Consider the following 18878-nt stretch of genomic DNA (forward strand, 5'->3'; position numbering starts at 1 on the left):
TTTTTTTTTTTTTTTTTTTTTTTTTTTTTAGTGGATTCCTTAGGATTTCCTATATACAAGATACTGTAATTGGCAAATAGGGATGTTTTTATTTCTTCTTTTCTGATCTGGATGCCTCTTATTTTTCTTTTCCTGCCTAATTGCCCTGGCTAGAGCTTCCAGTACAATGTTGAAATGAGAAGGGACCCCCATCTTGTTCTTGATCTTTCATCATGAAGTATCATGTTTGCTATGTGATTTTTGGAGGTGTCTTTCATCAGGTGAGGGAAGCTCCCTTATATTCCTAGTTTGTTGTGTGTTTTTTATCACGAACAGGTGAATTTTGTCAAATACTTTCCTGTATCTATTGGAGGATCAGATGGTTTTGTCCTTTGTTCTCTTAATATGTTGCATTACATCAATTGATTTTTGAATGTGAAACCAACCTCACGTTCCCGGGACCAATCCCATTGATCGTGGTGTGTAATCTCTTCCTATGTTGTTGGATTTGATTTGCTAGTATTTTGTTGAGGATTTTTTGTGTGTGTGTCTATATTTGTAAGAAATATTGGTCTGTAGTTTTCTTATAGTATCTTTTTCTGCTTTTGGCATCAGGGTAATGCTGGCCTCCTAGAGTGAATTGGCAAGTATTTCAAGTATTTCCTATTCATATTTTTTGGAAGAGTTTGGGAAAAATGGGTATTAGTTCTTTGACTGTTTGGTAAAATTCATCAGGGAAGCCATCTGGACCTGGGATTGTGGACAGTTTTTCAATGACAAATTCCATCTCTTCTTTGTTTTAGTTCTATTAAGATTTGTGATGTCTTCATTCTGTTTCAGTAATTTGTGTGTTTCCAGGAATTTGTCCATTTCGTGTCTAGTCTGTTGGCATACGGTTGTTCATAGAGTTCCCTCAGAATCCCTTTTATTTCTCTAGGATAGGTATGATATCCTCTCTTTCATTCCTGATTTTAGCGCTTTGAGTCCTCTCATTTTCTCTGTCACTCTAGCTAGAAGTTTGTCAAGTTTGTTGATCTTTTCAAAACATCCACTTTTTGTGTTGCTGGTTTTTTCTATTTTTCTGTTCTTATTTATTTCTGTTCTAACATTTCATTCCTTCTGCTTGCTTTCGGTTTAATTATGCTCTTTTTCTGGTGCCTCAAAGTGGAAGATCAGGCTATTGATTTGAGGTCTTCTTTTGTCATACAAGCACATACAAGCAGACATTCCTCTGTGAGCATTGCTTTAGCTGCATCTCGTAAGTGGTTTTGTGTTGTGCTTTCATTTTCATTTAATTCAGTAACTTCTAACTCCCTTTGTGAATCTTTGATCCATTGGTTCTTTAGCAGTGTGTTGTGTAATTTCCACTTATTTGTGAATTTTCCAATTTTTCTTCAGCTACTGATTTCTAATTTAATTACATCGTGGTCAGAGGACATCCTTTATATGATTTCAACCTGTTTGAATGTATTGAGCCTTGTTTTGTGGCTTAGCATATAATCTATCCTGGGGAGCATGTCCTGTGCTTGAGAAACATGTGTCACAGTGTGCACCTGAGCTGAGAAGGGCTTGATTGGGCTGGAAGAGAGGGAGGAGAGGCTCAGTACAGGTGTGCTGGAAAGAGCCCCCATTCTCCATGTTCTTGAGGAAGAAGCACACCCCAGAGGGCCCCGCGGCATTCGCACCTCCCTGGATCTTTTCAGATCAAGAAGGAGTGTCTGGCCTGCAGAGGGGCCGCTGCTGTGTTTGACATGTCCTACTTTGGGAAGTTCTACCTGGTGGGGCTGGATGCAAGGAAGGCTGCCGACTGGCTGTTCTCCGCAGATGTCAGCCGACCCCCAGGTATGGAGTCTGGGGTTGGGGGGCATGTTCCTGTCACTCCATGGGCACGGCCTCAGGCACTGAGATGAACTGGCAAGCCACCCTGTCCCCCTCGGTCACCCTGAGCACACTGCTCCTTGCCCTCACCTGGCCTTGGGCTCCCTTGTCCGGCCCCTTTTGCCCCATCCCAGACCCCAGGCCCTCATTACTTTCCTCCACCTCTCCCTCCCACCCTCCTTCTGCTCCCCACCTCCAGCTTCCTCTCTACTCTGTTCCAGACAGGATGTGTGGCAGTTGGCCCTCAGCCACCTCTCTCCTGGGACTGGGGGGCCCAGTCCCCGCCATGCTCTCACAGGTGGCATTGCCAGAATTAAATAGAAACACAGGATGCTCAGCTACATTGGAATTTTGGATACATAATGACTCATTTTTAATGTAAGTATGTCCCAAGCCATATTTGGGACATACTTGGGATCTTCATCTGCCTTTTCGTCACCCACCCACCCAAAAGCTCACGCATCCCCGTCTTCATGAGTGTCCTGGGCTGCCAGAACAGAGGATCACAAACCCGGTGGCTTAAAACAACTGCAATTTATTGTCATGGTTCTGGAAACTGGAGGTCAAAATGAGGGTGTCTGTACTTGACACTCTGCAGAGGACCCTTCCTTGCTCTTCCAGCTGCTGGTGGTGGCAGGGAATCTTGGCCTTCCTTGGTGTGCAGCTGCGTCACTGCAGTCTCTGCCTGTGTCACAAGGCCTTCTCCAGGTGTTCTCGTGTCTGTGTGTATGTGTGTGTGTGTGTGTGTGTTTTCGAGATAGAGTCTCACTCTGTCGCTCAGACTGGAGTGCAATGATGTGATCTCAGCTCATTGCAACCTCCACCTCCTGGGTCCAAGTGATTCTCATGCCTCAGCCTCCTGAGTAGCTGGGATTACAGGCACCCACCACCACGCCCAGCTAATTTTTGTATTTTTAGTAGAGACATGGTTTCGCCATGTTGGCCAGGCTGGTCTGAAACTCCGGACCTCAGGTGATCCTCCCGCTTAGGCCTCCCAAAGTGCTATGATTACAGGCATGAGTCACCATGCCCGGCCGTGTTCTCCTCTTTCTTTTTTTTTTGAGATGGAGTCTCGCTCTGTCACCCAGGCTGGAGTGTAGTGGCCGGATCTCAGCTCACTACAAGCTCCACCTCCCGGGTTTACGCCATTCTCCTGCCTCAGCCTCCCGAGTAGCTGGGACCACAGGCGCCGCCACCTCGCCCGGCTAGTTTTTTTGTATTTTTTAGTAGAAACGGGGTTTCACCGTGTTAGCCAGGATGGTCTCAATCTCCTGACCTGTGATCCGCCTGTCTCGGCCTCCCAAAGTGCTGGGATTACAGGCTTGAGCCACCGCGCCCGGCCCGTGTTCTCCTCTTGTAAGGACGGCAGTCAGATTACATGAGGGCCCACACTAATGACCTCACTTTAACCTGATCACATATCCAAAGACCCCACTTCCAAATAAGATCACATTCCCAGTCCTGGGGTGAGGACTTTCACGTATCTTTTAGGGGGGACACAATTCAACCCCTAACATCATCTTTCCAGCCAGCCAACCAACAAACTCACTCCCCAGACTCCTAGGCACCTGCTGCTCACCTCCCATTAATCCAGCCACCCACTCAGTCTTTCATCCACCCATCCACCAGCCCACACATCCCTGTTTCGCCATACATCTGTTCCCCCTTCTACTCACCCACTCCCTTCCTCCCATCCATCTGCCCACCTTCCCATCTGTCCATCCATCCTCCATCCACAAAGTAATTTATGCCACAGACATTTATGGAGTCTTCTCCGGTACCAGGCATGGTGCTAGGAGCCCCAGAATGAATGGGGGACATGAATCCTGTCCCTAGAAACTTCTCAGCATGGTGGTGGATGGGTGGGAGGGGCCAGTGCCAAGGCATTTCAAGAAGAAAGAAGTTTCTTTCCCACAAGGGTGACGGTGATGGGATGACCTGCCCAAGGCCAGTCGTCTCTGAGTCATTCAGCTGAAAGTGGCATCCCTGGGCTGAGGGGCTCTCCAGGTCACCTCCAGGTAGGGCATCCTCTCTGGGAGTTATCCAGCCTCTGCGACAAGGAGCTGCCCCTGTGAGCGGCCCTGGGGAAACTGAGGCAGCACAGACCTGGCTGGGACCTCAGCACAGACCCGGCTTCCTTCTCCCTCTCACAGGCTCCACCGTGTACACTTGCATGCTCAACCGCTGTGGGGGCACCGAGAGTGACCTGACTGTCAGCCGCCTGGCACCCAGCCACCAGGCCTCCCCGCTGGCCCCCGCCTTTGAAGGTATGGGATGCCTCTGTGTGCAGGGCGCTGTGACTGTGGCCTGCTCTGTGGACTGATGGTTGTGGACAGGGCAGGATGGACGGGATGAGCTGCTGACGGCAGCTCTGCCGTTAGCTGTTGTGCCCGCTGTGGTCAGGGCTGGGAGATTAGAGGTCTCGTTTCAGGGTAACTGCGGGCTTTGTTCAGGCGGCACTGCTGGAGCTCCCAGTACTCAAGATTTTTTTTTAAATCCTGTTTCTTCCCACCAGAGATAGAAACTCCACTTGGGCCATAACCTTCTGTACTTGGTTCATTGCTGGGTTCTCCCTGCCTCAAACCGAGCCTGACCCACAGTCGGTGCTCAAGGAATGCTACTGAAGGAGCGGGTTATGAGCTGATCATGAATGAACCCCTTTCTCCCCTTGCCTCTCTCCCCCAGTGCCCACTCTCCCCCGTGACTGCATCTCTGAACCTGTCCACACTGCCGCGTTTTGGAGTGGCTGCAGCGTGGGCGTGCTCAGCTTGGTTGCCCGGAACAGAGTGTGCCAATGCTGGGCCGTGCCTCCCACTCCGAGCAGTCGGCTCCTTTCTGCCACTGACATCCTTGCTGGGTTGACTTCTCAGGCTCGTGTGACCCCCTAGTCTGGGGCTTGGATAGGCCCTTAGAAGACGTCTGGCTCGGGGCCCACGCCGATGCCTGATTGCCCTCTGCAGTCCCTCCGTGTCTGCTTGCATGCCCTCCGTGACGGGTAGCTCAGTGCCCTCTGTGACGGGTAGCTCAGTACCCTCATGCCTTGTTTGCTCATCCCTGACTGTTACCCAGAGCCAGGACCTGCCTTCTGTCCCTTCGGCTCCCTGATCCTGCCCTGGGTTCACACAGGAGCCATCTGATCTCTCGTCCTGTAACCCATCCCCATGAGGGATGAAGAAGCAGAGAGGGAAACATTCTTTCTCCAAGAAGGGGCATTGTCGCCTTTGGGACGGGATTTGCACAGGGGAAGGTGCTGACTGTGCAGCTCTCTGTGCTGTCCCCGGGGCAGGGGCGCAGTCAGTGGGGAGGGCTCAGCCCCTTCAGAAAAGCTGACATCTCCGGGTTCTTGACCTGACTCCGTGCTGCTGGCAAATGTAGTTGTTTCCTCACTGGGACTCGGTCAGTGCCGAGCCCCAGCTTGGGCACTGGGGGAGAGAGGCAAGGGGAGAAAGGGGTTCATTCATGATCAGCTCATAACCCACTCCTTCAGCAGCGGGTTGAGCACTGACTGTGGGTCAGGCTCGGTTTGAGGCAGGGAGAACCCAGCAATGAACCAAGCACAGAAGGTTATGGCCCATGTGGAGTTTCTATCTGTGGTGGGAGGAAACAGGATGTAAAAAAAATAAAATAAGTGGAAGGTGTAGGATGTAAGATGGGTCAAGAGGAAAAATGAAGACCAGAGCGGGTGGGGTGTTGGGGGCCAGGGTGGGAAGACCGCATTCCTCACTGGCCAGGGGGTCTTTGAGGCTGGGGGGCTGGCGGGGACTCCTGGGCCTCTGGGGTTCTGCCAAAAGCAGCGAGTAGTGAGGTGAGGCCTGCAGTCTCGAGGCTGGTGGCAGAGATGAGGCTGCGTGTGTGAGCGAGGGGTCCTGTGGGGTGTGTGGAGCTCGCCCACCCCTTCCGTCTTGCCGTCGGTGACATGGAGGCTGAGAGAGCCATGTGCTGAGCCACAGGGCCTGTGCTTCATGGATCCATGAGCTCATTCCTTTCCTCATTCCCTCAACAGTCCTTGCGGAGCCTGTACTGTGCAGCAGCGCCAGGGTAGCCAGAGCTGGGAGGAGTTGAAGGAGGCCGGTGTGGCTTCAGGGACCCCATAGTGGGATGTATGTGCAGATGGGGACAGGAAGGGTTCCGTGACACCTGAGGGGGACATGCAAGGGGATGGGAAAGAGCGAGGTGTTAGGGAAGGCCGTGTGAAGCTGCTGAGCTGGGATGAGCAAGGCTTCCTGGAGGAGATGGCCAGCCTGAGCCTGGAAGGATGGGTAGGAGCTGCTGGCTACAAGGGTATGTTGGTGAGAACCAGTGTGACCTGCCCATCGCTGGTCCTCTCTGGGTCATTCAGCCAAAATGGCATCTCTGAGCTGAGAGGAGTGATGCCCGTAAGGAGCTGGGCATCAGCCCGTAGGAGAGGGGCGGCCCAGGCACAGCCCGTAAACGCAGACTTAGTGAGTCTAGCTAGGGAGACAGTAGAGGGGCCAAAATGAGGACACAGGTGACCAAAATCTTGGCCAGGCCCTGCCACTGCCTGGCTCAGCGAACTGCCTCCCTGAGCCTCAGTTTCCCCCATCTGTGAAATGGAGTCAGGAAGACGCGCCTCCCAGAACTGTGATGGAGAATTGTGTCAGAGCCTGGGGGTGCTGGGGGGACTGGGGACCAGCCTCCCTGAGCCTCAGTTTCTCTGGCTGGGGAATGAGGACCTTGCTCGTCCCCCCTCATAAGGGGAAGCTGTCAGGAAAGTGCTTTGAACGCTGAGCCATCTCCCAGTGGTTCACAATTAGCTTTCCAGAGGATTCTGGTGGATTCCTAGAGCTGAGGGCTGGGGATCGGTGGTGCTGGTTGCTGGGAAGGTTTGCACTTGGTGGGTGTGGAGTTAGTACAGTGACACAGCCCCCAGGGCTCTGCGGAGCCTGGGGACACCACTCAACAGGAGAAAACCACCGTGTGGGCTTTGCTTTACTTTCAGGCTTCAAAACTACACTGAGTTATGAATATGCATGGGCATTAAATATGCACGTATTGAATACGTGTGCTACCTACCCATACTACATCAGATCACCATGAAGCCGAGAGAATGTGATGATTTACATGTGATCAAGGTGGTGTACAAAGGAGCTGTCAATCTTAAAAGTAATTTTAAATGATCTTTATTGATCTTTTTGTAAGATTACAAAAGGATACATGCTCCTGGGAACCATTCCGACGATACTGAAAAGCACAAAATCAGGTGCACAGCCCACAGCTCCCCCAACACCCAGTGCCAATGGCGCAAGTCCCCCGGCCACCCTGCTTTCTCACTGTTCTCTGCCATGTCAGCTTTGCAGGCCAGGCCTGGACCTGGGCTGACTGACCGCCGGCCTCAGGACTGGCATTTTGTTTTCAGGAAAGTTGATCAGGATGGTCAGGGCCATAGGAGGCCAGACCCATCAACTGCCATCTCCCTGGGCACCAATTGGCCTCAGTAGCTCTCATGCCCTCCTGGGAGAGGCTTGGGATAGCTGCAGACTGGTGGGGCCACCCAGGAGCCAGGGACCTGAGAGTGGCTGTGTGTGTGTGTGTGTGCGCGCGCTGAGGGAGGTGAGGCGGGGTGTCTGTCTGGCATAGGGCTGAGGATTCTGTCCAGAAACGGCCCCAGCCCAGGGGTCGGGGAACCCCTTGAGGACTGGCTTGTCTTTGCCTTCATTCTGTGTTGTGCTCATGGTGTCAAGAGGATGGAAGGGAGGGAGCAGCCTGGCTGGGGCCTGCATGGGGCCCTGAGAGGTCGCTCATCCAAGGGGTGCTCCCAATAGCTCTCTGGGGCCAGATGTTGTGGGTCTACCCCTTTTACAGATGAGAAAATGGGGGCTCAGAGAGGTGAGAAGTGAGGCCGGTGAGCAGCATCTGGGCCCGGCTGACCTAGGCCTGTGTGTTCCCAAGACACCGTCCTCCCAGGGTGGGGGCATCCCTTTGAGGTGTCTGCAGAGGGCTGGGTGGTAGGGGTTGAGAAGCAGGTCCTTCTCCTAACCCCCATGGCTCAGAGGATACTCTGTGCAGGGCCTGGCCCTGGGGGACCAAGGGAGGGACAGATACGGTCCCTGGGCACTGTGAAGGCACAGGCCCCTGAGAGTGCATCTGTTTTCTCATCCGGGAGACCCTTGGGCCATCCTCTCTGTCCCCACCTCCCAGGCCCTGAAATCCTGCCCTAAGTCCAGGTGCCTCTCTTCCAGGGGACGGTTACTACCTGGCCGTGGGCGGGGCCGTGGCCCAGCACAACTGGTCCCACATCACCACCGTGCTGCAGGACCAGAAGTTCCAGTGCCAGCTCATCGACAGCTCCGAGGATCTGGGCATGGTCAGCATCCAGGGCCCAGCCAGGTGAGACAGGACCGGGAGCCCGCCCCTGGGCACACCTGCTCCCTGGACCCAGGTCCTCCAACAGGCCCTTAGGCAGAACCGCTTCTCCAGAATGGGCCTTTTTTTTTTTTTTGAGTCGGAGTCTCACTCTGTTGCCCAGGCTGGAGTGCAGTGGCCAGATCTCAGCTCACTGCAAGCTCCGCCTCCTGGGTTTACACCATTCTCCTGCCTCAGCCTCCCGAGTAGCTGGGACTACAGGCGCCGCCACCTCGCCCAGCTAGTTTTTTGTATTTTTAGTAGAGACGGGGTTTCACCGTGTTAGCCAGGATGGTCTCGATCTCCTGACCTTGTGATCCGCCCATCTCGGCCTCCCAAAGTGCTAGGATTACAGGCTTGAGCCACCACACCCGGCCCAGAATGGGCCGTTCTGAATAGTGAAGCGCTCTGGTAAACCAGAAATGCCATTCTGAATCAATATCTTGAAAGCACTGGAAGGTGGATAAGCCCGTAACATGAGTCAGACTGAACTTTGTAGTTGTTCAGTCACTGAGGACCCCAGGATCCCAGAGGGGAGGACGGTCTCTGCGTCACCCGTGCAGTCTAAGAATTACCGTCCACCATCCCAAAGTGGGCAGAACCAGGCCAGGGTTTGCCCTGCTACCTGGTATTTTCTGTATGCCACCTGGATCACAAGGGCAGAATAATATCCTACACCGAGGGGTCCCTGGCTCCTCCGGAAACACCTCTCATGACAAGGTGTCTCCATGGCTTCTGGGGAACCTGCCAGGCTGTGTTCCCCACCCATGAGAAACCAAGACCCGGGAAGACCCTCCGCTGCTGGCTCATGCACACAGCCACAGAAGAGTCTTGGGCAAAAAGACGGCTGAGCAGGTGTGCACCTTGGACAAACCCCTCTGACTGTGCTTCAGAGGCTGGGAGAAGGGACTGGGGGTGGGGGACAGAGGGAAAGGGCAGTCGTGTTAGCAGCCACTCGTGGAGCACCTGTGACTTGCCAAGCCTGAGCCAACATCTCCCATCCCCATAGTAGCCCTTTGAGGTGGTCATAATTGTTCTTATTTTTACTGATGCAGAAACTGAGAAACAGAGAGGTAGAGACATTTGCCCAAGGTCACACAGCTGGTCAGTGCCAGGGCTGATGGGGAAGCATCCCCCTTTGTGCTCAGAAGCCTGCACACGCTCATTGCCAACCTTTTTCAAGAGTTACAAACCCTCTGTGAGAAAACAGCCTAGTCTAGGCCTTCCACTGGTAACTCCCTGGGATAAGGGGCCGGGACACTCATCTCAATGTGCTTCTTGCTGCCACATCTGCCTTGGGGCTGCACAGGGTGACTGTGCTGGACTGGGCAAGAGGAAGAGGCACGAGATGAGGGCACTGCTTCTGGGTACATGGAGAGTGTCAAAGGGGTGATCTATCTCTGGAAAATGATGGGGGCAGCTTCGGGGCGAGGACGGGAAAGGAGAGATGGAGCAGTGGGGAGGGGTGGGGGGAGATGCGTCTCCAGCCTGCAGGTCGCTGAGGTGAGCACTTTGACGTAGCAGGGCTGTGTCCGGGTGATATCCTGTCAGCCTGGGATTCTGCCGAGACCTCTGGCTGGAGTGCCCAGACCCTGCCACAGGGTCCGTTTTCCCTGGCACCTCTCCCTGAGTCCTGGGCCGTCGCTCCCCTCTCGGGCTGCGAGGGACTGAGTTGCTGCTGTCCATCCAAGTGTATGCGCTGCGGTGCTCAGAGGCATGCGGTAGACGCGTGCTTGCTGCATGAAGGGATAGAATCGTAGAGGGTCGAGTGCTTTAACGTTAACTGGCTTCTGCCAAGAGTTTGACTTGAGGCTGCTCATAGAAAGCAACATGCATTAAGGAGACGCTGGGCAGAGCCCTGCAGGAAAGGAGTGACCCAGCCTTGGTGTTCTCGGGGAACTGCTCCTGGTAGTGGCAACAGCAGGTGCAAAGGCCCTGTGGCAGGCAAGTACGTTTGTTTGAGGCACACATGGAAGCTGGGATGGAGCAGTGCTCAGAGGGCAGCAGGGTGAGATCCTAGAGGCCCAGTGGCTGCTCCTCTGAGGGAGGGGTGCTGAGCAGAGGAGGAACATGATTGGGCTTGGGCTTTGGTGGGGGGTCTCTGCTGTTGGGCCAGTGGGCAGGGGACCAGCAGGCCTGTGAGGAGCCCCAGGCCAGGCGAGGAGGCAGGGATGTCCAGGAGGGAGTGATGAGCTGAGTTCGTACGGCTCACGGGCGAGGGTTTGGCATTGTGGTGGTTCCCATGGACTGGGCGAAGCTCATAGCGCCCGACAGTGAATGGGGTGTGCTGAGAGGGTCAGGGGGAGGGGAGGGAAGAGAGAGAGCTTCCACGTGCATGATGAGGACTGGAAGGTGCCGGCCACAGCGACAGGGAAAGAGACTGGGATGCAGTGGAATCATGCAGGCCCCAGCCTGGCCCACGGGCAGCTGCAGTGCTATGTGCTTTTCATTTCTCACCTGAGTGATCCCAACCTCCGCATCTCTGGGGTGGAGGGAGGGGTGTCAAGGCCTGGTCCTTGGAATCCTCCGGCTTCATTGCCACGCCAACCTTAGACAGGGAGTGGGGATATTTTTAGTGTGGGGGAGACAGGTGGGCCGTGGAGGGAGGAGGTGGCAGATGGACAGATCAAGGTGCGGCCTGGAGGCGGCCAGTGCGCCCAGCCTCATTATCAGCTACTCCAGGCGGCGGCGGGGGAGGCAGCCAGGGCGGGAAGAGGAGCTCGCTGCCTCCTGGTAATTTCTTAACTTTCTCCTCCAAAATGTCCTCTATCTTTCAAAAATAACCCAAAGTTTCTTAGATGAATAATAATACTGGTGCTGCTGATGAAGGCTGCACTTTCAGACTTGTTATTCAGGACGTGCTCAGCACACCTGCTGGACCACGGAGCAGGGGCTGTGTGAGCTGCTGCCCCATGGAACTTTCTGGAAATGTTTCATAACTGAGCGGTCCAACATGCAATCACTAAACATTGTGTGGCTACTGAGCCTTTGAAATGTGGCTAGTGGGACTGCATTATTATTATTATTATTTTTTTTTTTGAGACGGAGTCTTGCTATGTCACCCAGGCTGGAGTGCAGTGGCACGATCTTGGCTCACTGCAAGCTCCGCCTCCAGGGTTTGCACCATTCTCCTGCCTCAGCCTCCCGAGTAGTTGGGACTACAGGCGCCCGCCACCGCACCTGGCTAATTTTTTGTATTTTTCGTAGAGATGGGGTTTCACTGTGGTCTTGATCTCCTGACCTCGTGATCCACCCGCCTCGGCCTCCCAAAGTGCTGGGATTACAGGCGTGAGTCACCATGCCCGGCCGGGACTGCATTTTTAATACTAGTGAATGCAAACTCAAATAGCCTCATGTGCTGGTGGAGGCTGGGCACGGTGGCTCATGCCTGCAACCCCAGCACTTCGGGAGGCCGAGGTGGTAAGATCACTTGAGTCCTGGAGTTTGAGACCAGCCTGAGCAACATAGCAAGATCCTGTCTCTAAAAAAACAAAAACATTTTTTTTTCAATTAGCTGGGCGTGGTGGTGCACACCTGTAGTCACAGCTACTTGGGAGGCCAAGGCCGGAGGATCACTTGAGCCCAAGGAGGTCAAGGCTGCAGCAAGCTGTGATTGTGCCTCTGCACTCCAGCCTGGGTGACAGTGTGACATTGTCTCAAGCCGAAATGAAACGAAACAAACCAAAACCAATATTCTTGCATGACTGGGAGAGACGGTGTCATGCAGCCCAGAACTGGCCATCACTGTGGTCATGGTTAACACCACGGCCTTTGTGTATGCTTTCTTGCTGGTTCCTCACAATGGCCCATGGCATCACAGATGAGGGACTGGGGCTTGGTAGGGTTGAGGGGTAAGTACAGGGCCTGTGACTAGAACTGGGTCCTCTGACTGGGAAGCTCGTGGACCCCTGGAGTTGGGCTTCCCCTGAGGTTGCTGAGCCCACGCCTGGGTCAGAGCCCTTCAAAGCCTTGGACCAAGTGGCAGCTCCAGGCTCCTGCCCCAGAGTCCCTGCCATGTGGCTGCCACTCAGGGCTGCAGAAAGCATGTGCTTGTCAGATCTGAGGCGCTAGTATCACTCTCTAGGTCTTGGCACCACGTGGGTGCTGGGTGGTTACATAAGGGTCTTGGCCAACTGCACCACAGCTGAGCACCTCAGGCTGACGTGGGTGGCGGCTCCCAGCACTGTGACAATTGGGATTAGGGTCAGCAGCACTTCTGGGCAGCCCACCCTACAGCCTCAACACCTGCTGGGACCCCAGAGGGACAGAAAGGAGGGCATCTTCTAGCAATGGAGGCCTCACCCTGCCGTGCCAAACCAGGGTGTTCAGTCAGTCCTATTTACTGAGAGCCTTCTCTGTGCCAGGCACATTGGGATGGGGGGATTCTGTTGGCACAGAGCTCCTGGGGGTGGGTGCTTTGGGGGTGGGTACAACCAACATGAGAGACACCCTGGCAGGAGACTGTGGGACCTTGGACAACGAGTGCCTGACCAAGACCTGGGGAGTCAGGGAGGGCTTCCTGGAGGAGGTGACAGCTGAGCCAAGAGATGAAGGATGACAAAGGATTAAATGGGGACGGGGAAGGGGTGAGAATGTGGAGGGGCACAAGAGGGCTAGACCTGGAGGTGGGCACCGTGCCCAGGAGGTGAGGGCTTCCTTGGAGACCATGGGTTTTGACCCCAGTGAGGTCTCCGGTACTTGGGCAAGTGTGAGAGTAGATGTGCTGCGGAAGTGGGGAGCGAACCCCCGCCCTCACAGAGCTTATAAGCTAGGGGTGGACCCAGCAAGTCTGTGCAAACTGTCGAGTATGGACTGAGTGTCCAGCGCTCAGGAACATTCCCGGGCCCTCGCTGCACTGTGGGCGCTCGGGTGCGGCCCTGCCCTCGGTAGGTGACGGTCCCCTAGGAGGTTGAAATGGCTCTTAGCACCTGCTGGGTGCTAAGCCCAGCTCTCTACCTCCTCCAAGTCTGCAGCCTCAGCGTCTCACACCCATGTCAGGCAGAGGACTTTGGGGCCGAGGTGCCCGGTTGGAGGGTTAGGTCCGGGAACAGAGCAGGGTGGTGTCTGGAAAGAACACTTTCTGCGGGGGGCTGGGAGGAGGCCGGAATCTGCTCCAATCCGCTCGCTCTGCCTTGGGCAAGTTACTCTACTCTTTTTTTTTTTTTTTGAGGTGGAGTCTCGCTCTGTCGCCCAGGCTGGAGTGTAGTGACCGGATCTTGGCTCACTGCAAGCTCCGCCTCCCAGGTTTATGCCATTCTCCTGCCTCAGCCTCCCGAGTAGCTGGGACTACAGGCGCCCGCCACCTCGCCCGGCTAGTTTTTTTGTATTTTTTAGTAGCGACGGGGTTTCACCGTGTTAGCCAGGATGGTCTCGATCTCCTGACCTCGTGATCCGCCCGTCTCGGCCTCCCAAAGTGCTGGGATTACAGGTGTGAGTCACCGCGCCCGGCCTTACTCTGCTCTTCTGTGCAGCACTGAGGCCGCCATAGCCAGCTCCTCTCTCGGGCCATGGCTACCGAAGCAGCAGCTGAGGTCCCTCTGGCCTCTGACGAGTTGGAAACCTAGAGGGACCTGGGGATGTGGATGGTGGACCTGGCCCAGCTGCTCTGTTCCTCCTGGCCTGTGGGCTTCAGGGGCATTCTGTGGTTAGATAACCATTCTGGCCTCAGTTCCCCATCTAAGAATCATGAGTCCCATTAGAGCTGTCTCCAAGTCTGCTTCCCCAGGGGTCCTGCTAGCCCTAGCGTTACCCGGTTGGAAGGTGGCTGTCTTGTGTATATTTGGAACATACGTCTGTCTTGGTATTTTTATTAATCCATGTTTATTGTCATCTGTCTCATGAGGACAGGGACTTGTCCCACTCATGGCAGGTCCCTGGGGCCTTTCCTGCCCAGGCCCCACCCGTGAGCACTTGCTGACCGAGCGACTTTGCTCTTGCCTGCAGCCGGGCCATTCTACAGGAGGTGCTGGACGCAGACCTGAGCAATGAGGCCTTCCCGTTCTCCACCCACAAGCTGCTGAGAGCCGCCGGGCACCTGGTAGGTTCCAGCTGGCCACGTCCTCTGGGTCGTGGGTGGCAGCATGGTGTGAGGGGCATCCTGGGGGATCTGGGGGCTGGGGACTCTTGGGCAGGTTCCTTTACCTCCCTGGCCTCGGTCCCCAACTGTGAAGGGGGGCAATGGGACCCTCCCACAGGCTTTTGGGAGCTTGGAGAGGTCATGGGGATAAAAGTCACAGTGTCTTCCATCCATCCCCAGTGCCTGGTGCATGCCAGGGACTCAGTCTCAGGGAAGGGGGCCTCGGCCTCACCGCCCGCATCACCACCTATTGTATCTCCTGCTGAAAGGCGCAGGGCAGCCCTCCCGAGGCCGAGTGACCCCCTGGAAACAGGAGGACCGAGCTCTGCTGAGCAGTAGCCAGCTCCGGAGGTCTCCATGTGGCAGCCTCCCAGCTGCCATTGTTGGCTTGAGAGGAGGGGCTGCTGGGGTGGGAGCACAGCCAGTCCCCAAAGAGCATCCCACACATCACCTGCCAGCTCTAGAAAGTCTCTATCCTGAGGGCCAGGGCCCACCCCTTCTGAGGTGGTGGTGGTGGTGTCTGGTGCCAGGACTCCATGAGACCCGGCCCCAGGCAGGAGGCTCCCTCAGAGACCAGGATCGGGGCCCGGGTTCTAGTTCTGGGCCAGCACGTCCCTCTTCTGGGCTTTGTTTCCTCGTTGGAAAACAGGCATCTTGGCATCTGCTTTGACTTCTCGAGGCTGAGATGAGGATGGTAAACACAGCAGCCTCTGTTTGTCGAGGGCTTCCTGTGTGCCAGACACTGTTCCGAGAACATCACAGCACACTTCCCATGTAATCCTCGCCGCAGCGCGGAAGGCTCTGTTACGGGGTCTCCCAACCTCAGCACGACTGACATGGTGGAACAGAGCCTCTCTGCTCTGGGGGCCCTCCTGTGTGACACAGGTGTGTGGCAGCCTCCCTGGCTGCCGCCCGCTGGATGCCAGTGGCATCCACTGTTGCGACAGCCACAAGTGTGTTCAGACATGGGCAAAGGTCTGCTGGGGGCAGGATCACCCATTGAGAACCTCGGTGCATGACGACCCTGCTTGTTTGCAGGGGTGTAAGCCATGTAGCAGCAGCAGGGACCGGGCCTCCAGAGCCCTCCAGCACTCTTGCTGCAGGAGATGTTGCCCTGCGTGACGAATGTTACCCAGATGGAGCTCAGAGAGGCTACTCAGGGCCACCTGGCTAAAGAAACCCAGAAACGGCCGGGCGCGGTGCCTCAAGCCTGTAATCCCAGCACTTTGGGAGGCCGAGATGGGCGGATCATGAGGTCAGGAGATCGAGACCATCCTGGCTAACACCGTGAAACCCTGTCTCTACTAAAAAAATACAAAAAACTAGCCGGGTGAGGTGGCGGGCGCCTGTAGTCCCAGCTACTTGGGAGGCTGAGGCAGGAGAAATGCCTAAACCCGGGAGGCGGAGCTTGCAGTGAGCTGAGATCTGGCCACTGCACTCCAGCCTGGGCGACAGAGCGAGACTCCGTCTCAAAAAAAACAAAAAAACAAAAAAAACAAAAAAGAAACCCAGAAACCCCCGATATGTGTCAGTGACACGGATGTGGCCTTCAGGAGGGGGTGGGCGGGTGCACGGCCGCATTTGGAGGCAGCTCCCTGTCTCTCCTTCCTGTATGTTCGTCTGGGGTTTGGGTGGGGAAAATGCTAAGGAAGGTTGGGGAGGAGCGAGGTCCTGGCCTGCGGAGGGACTGGAGGTCCTGGGAGACAGATCTGGGTTCCGTTAGCAGATAAACAACGTGGCGATGACTGTCAGGGAGGAGGCAGCCAGAGACCAGGGAGATTCCTGCGGCTCTGCTCTCACCTCCCCTCTCCACAGGCTGCACAGGGGCAGGAAGCAGGGCTGGCTGTGTCTAGCTTGCTTCCTGCCTCTGGTGCAAAGCTGCCTGCTGGGACCAGAGAGGGTGGGCGCTGAGAGAGAGCAGCACAGCTGGATCCAGGCCACATGGCCTTCAGACGGCCCGACTCCAGCTCCAGCAGGCCGGCCACGGGGTCCACACAGCATCCAGCTTTGTCTGCAGCTGGGCTCTGGTTTGCAGAAGGGGAGGGGAGCTGTGGGTTCTCCCACCTTGCTGAGGCTTGGCATAGGTGCTGCCTCTGTATGGTTTGGCTACAGGAGGGGGAGACAACCAGGTGGGAACACGCCCCTCCCATGTGAGGCCCAGCAGCCTCGCCCCCACCCGCACGGCCATTCCAGCAGGCTACTGGGACTTGTTCTCAGACAGGCGGCTCCAGCTGCCTCCCCTCCCCTGGGGCCGGCCCTTTCCTGGCCCTGGCGGCCTCCCCAAGCCTGGACCGTGGCTGCCTGGGTCCGCCTCCACCTGTGTGGCCCAGGAGCCAGGCCAGGCCAGGTGCTCGCTGAGCTGACACAAAGGCTCTGCTTCCAGGATGACGTCCCCCAGAGGAACAGGCCAGGCCAAACACAGCATTGGGGATGTAGGGGGTGCAGGGATGGTCACAGGGGCCGCTTCTCCCCACAGTCTCCTGCTCATTGGTGTAAAATAACTGGTGTTATACAAACACGTCACGGCTGCATAAAATACTGCTCATTGCTCAGTTTCCAACCATCACTGCACATAGGATTCAGCACAGGGGCTGAGTGCAGACCTCGCTTCTAGCAAGCCCACTTTGGGCCCGATCCTTCCCTCCTCAGAGCGAGGATGCTGGGTCTGTGGGCAGGTGTGGTGAGCTGCTGCACGAAGGTCGTCTGGCTGGGACACGGTGGTCAGTGGCACCTCAGGGGACTGTTGGGGACATTCATAGCCTGCCAGCGAGTTAGCGAAAACCCCTCTAATCCCATCCCCAGAGAAACCAGGGTTGACAGTGGAGTGCGTTGCCTGCTATCTTCTTCCCGTCATCTGCGACTGTGGATTTTAAAACGTAATCAGGGCATCCCTTGCAGTCTGTACACACTGCTTTATTCTCCCGAATGTCGTGGCTGTTTTCCTGTTCCTTTGAACGTTCCCCGAGAACCGCTTGGAACCCTCAGCTGCGTCTCCAGTGCCCTGGGCATGCATTTCACCCTGGGTCCACCTCTTTGCTTCGGAAATGGCCGCGGGAGGAACTTCCCTTGAACACCATCCTCCCAGTAGACCCTGACTGTTGGTCTGAGAGAGGGTAGAGCTGGACCCACCGGGTTGGAGGTGTCTGCGGTTCATGGTCCCGGTCTTCTGAGTCACCCTGTGGGGTGTTGTTCTCTGTCCGTCGGTATTCTGCGCCCCTCGCTTGCCCGGTGCTACCCTAGGTCTCAGGCGGAGTGGGAGAGAAGCACAGAGCTTTCTAGGCCGGGGTCCCTGCCTGTGGGATGGGTGAGGGGGGGAAACACAGGGGAGGCGGGACATGAGCGTCAGCTGGTGTGCGCGATCCTGGGGACCCAGGAAACAGGCGGTGGGGAGGTGCTGCACGCGTACGGAGGCTCAGCTGCCGGGAAACACGCCGTGCGCCGGCCATGGCGGTTATCTGTGGTGTACCTCCCAGCACCGTCAGCTCACGTTGGACCACTTGGGACTCTCAGTCAAGCACTAGTGTTTTACTGAACTTAAGGATCCGTTCCTAGTGCTGTGCTTCTCGCCCTCTCCCTCACCAGCGCCCGAGGTGCTCTGGAGTGAACTCTGGACATGCCGTCTGGGAGCCTGCTGGGTGCTGGGCTGGAGTTCCAGGATGGAAGATGTGGCTCCTGCCCTTGATGGACTCAGACCCCGAGTGAGGTTGGGGCCCAGGAAGGGACCTGCAGCCACAGCCCAACCTGTACTGGAGAGAGGTCCTGGGCAGGGCAAGTGGTGACCACAGGCCAAGCGGTTCTCATGGAACCGAGAGTCCCACAAAGATGGCCACGGAGAACGGAGTGTTGGCAAGAAACAGACAGGGTGGGGCAAGGCCCCGAGTGTCTTGGCCTCTCAGCTGAGAACAAAGTGTGGCCCGTGTTGGGGAGCTCTGCCCTGGGACTGACCCCAGGGCCTGTGGACGAGCTGGCTGGGAGCCCATATCAGCTGCCCCTGCTCCACCTGCTACCCACTAGCATTCTCCCCGTCTCTGCGGGCCCCATCCCAACACTTCCCGGCCCCCATGGCAGGACCAGGGCAGCAGATGCCCTGGGTGCTGAGGGCAGGCTTCCATCCCTCAACAGCCCCAGCCAGGAGCTTGTTCCTGCTGACAGCCAGTGCCCCAGGGCCACACTCCTTAGGAAGACGGACGTCCTTAGTGCACACAGATTTACTGTCACCTGGGCTGAGTGACTGGTTCTGTGGGGTCACTCCCATGCTCATGTTCTTGGAGTCCACGGGGTCCGTCGGGGACAGGCTGGGGGTGAGCTGGGACTGACCATCTTCACCTAGAGACCCTGATGCCCAGCACTGAGCACAGCCCCACTGGCTTCTCATCCTTCTCCTTCCTTGTCCTCCCAGCAGCTCTCTGGAGTGGCCACTATGGGTCTGGTGGCCAGGTCTGCGTGTGTCTGGAGTGACCAGTGAGGGCCTGGCGGCCAGGTCTGCGTGCCTGGAGTGGCCAGTGTGGGCCTGGTGGCCCGGTCTGTGTGTGTCTGGAGTGACCAGTGTGGGCCTGGTGGCCCGGTCTGTGTGTGTCTGGAG

General features: G+C 56.2%; 1 protein-coding gene across 1 annotated transcript in view; it reads left to right on the forward strand.

Annotated features, from left to right (window-relative positions):
* The window catches only part of SARDH (sarcosine dehydrogenase), an 80564-nt gene that overhangs the window by 39625 nt on the left and 22061 nt on the right, over window positions 1-18878 (forward strand). The window contains exons 15-18 of the mRNA XM_023189019.1: window positions 1683-1821; window positions 4011-4124; window positions 8058-8205; window positions 14164-14257. Of these exons, the coding sequence (XP_023044787.1) occupies window positions 1683-1821; window positions 4011-4124; window positions 8058-8205; window positions 14164-14257 (495 nt within the window). The remainder of the gene's footprint in view (window positions 1-1682; window positions 1822-4010; window positions 4125-8057; window positions 8206-14163; window positions 14258-18878) is intronic.

Source organism: Piliocolobus tephrosceles, chromosome 14 (assembly GCF_002776525.5).
Source record: "Piliocolobus tephrosceles isolate RC106 chromosome 14, ASM277652v3, whole genome shotgun sequence".
NCBI classification, from domain to species: Eukaryota; Metazoa; Chordata; class Mammalia; order Primates; family Cercopithecidae; genus Piliocolobus; species Piliocolobus tephrosceles.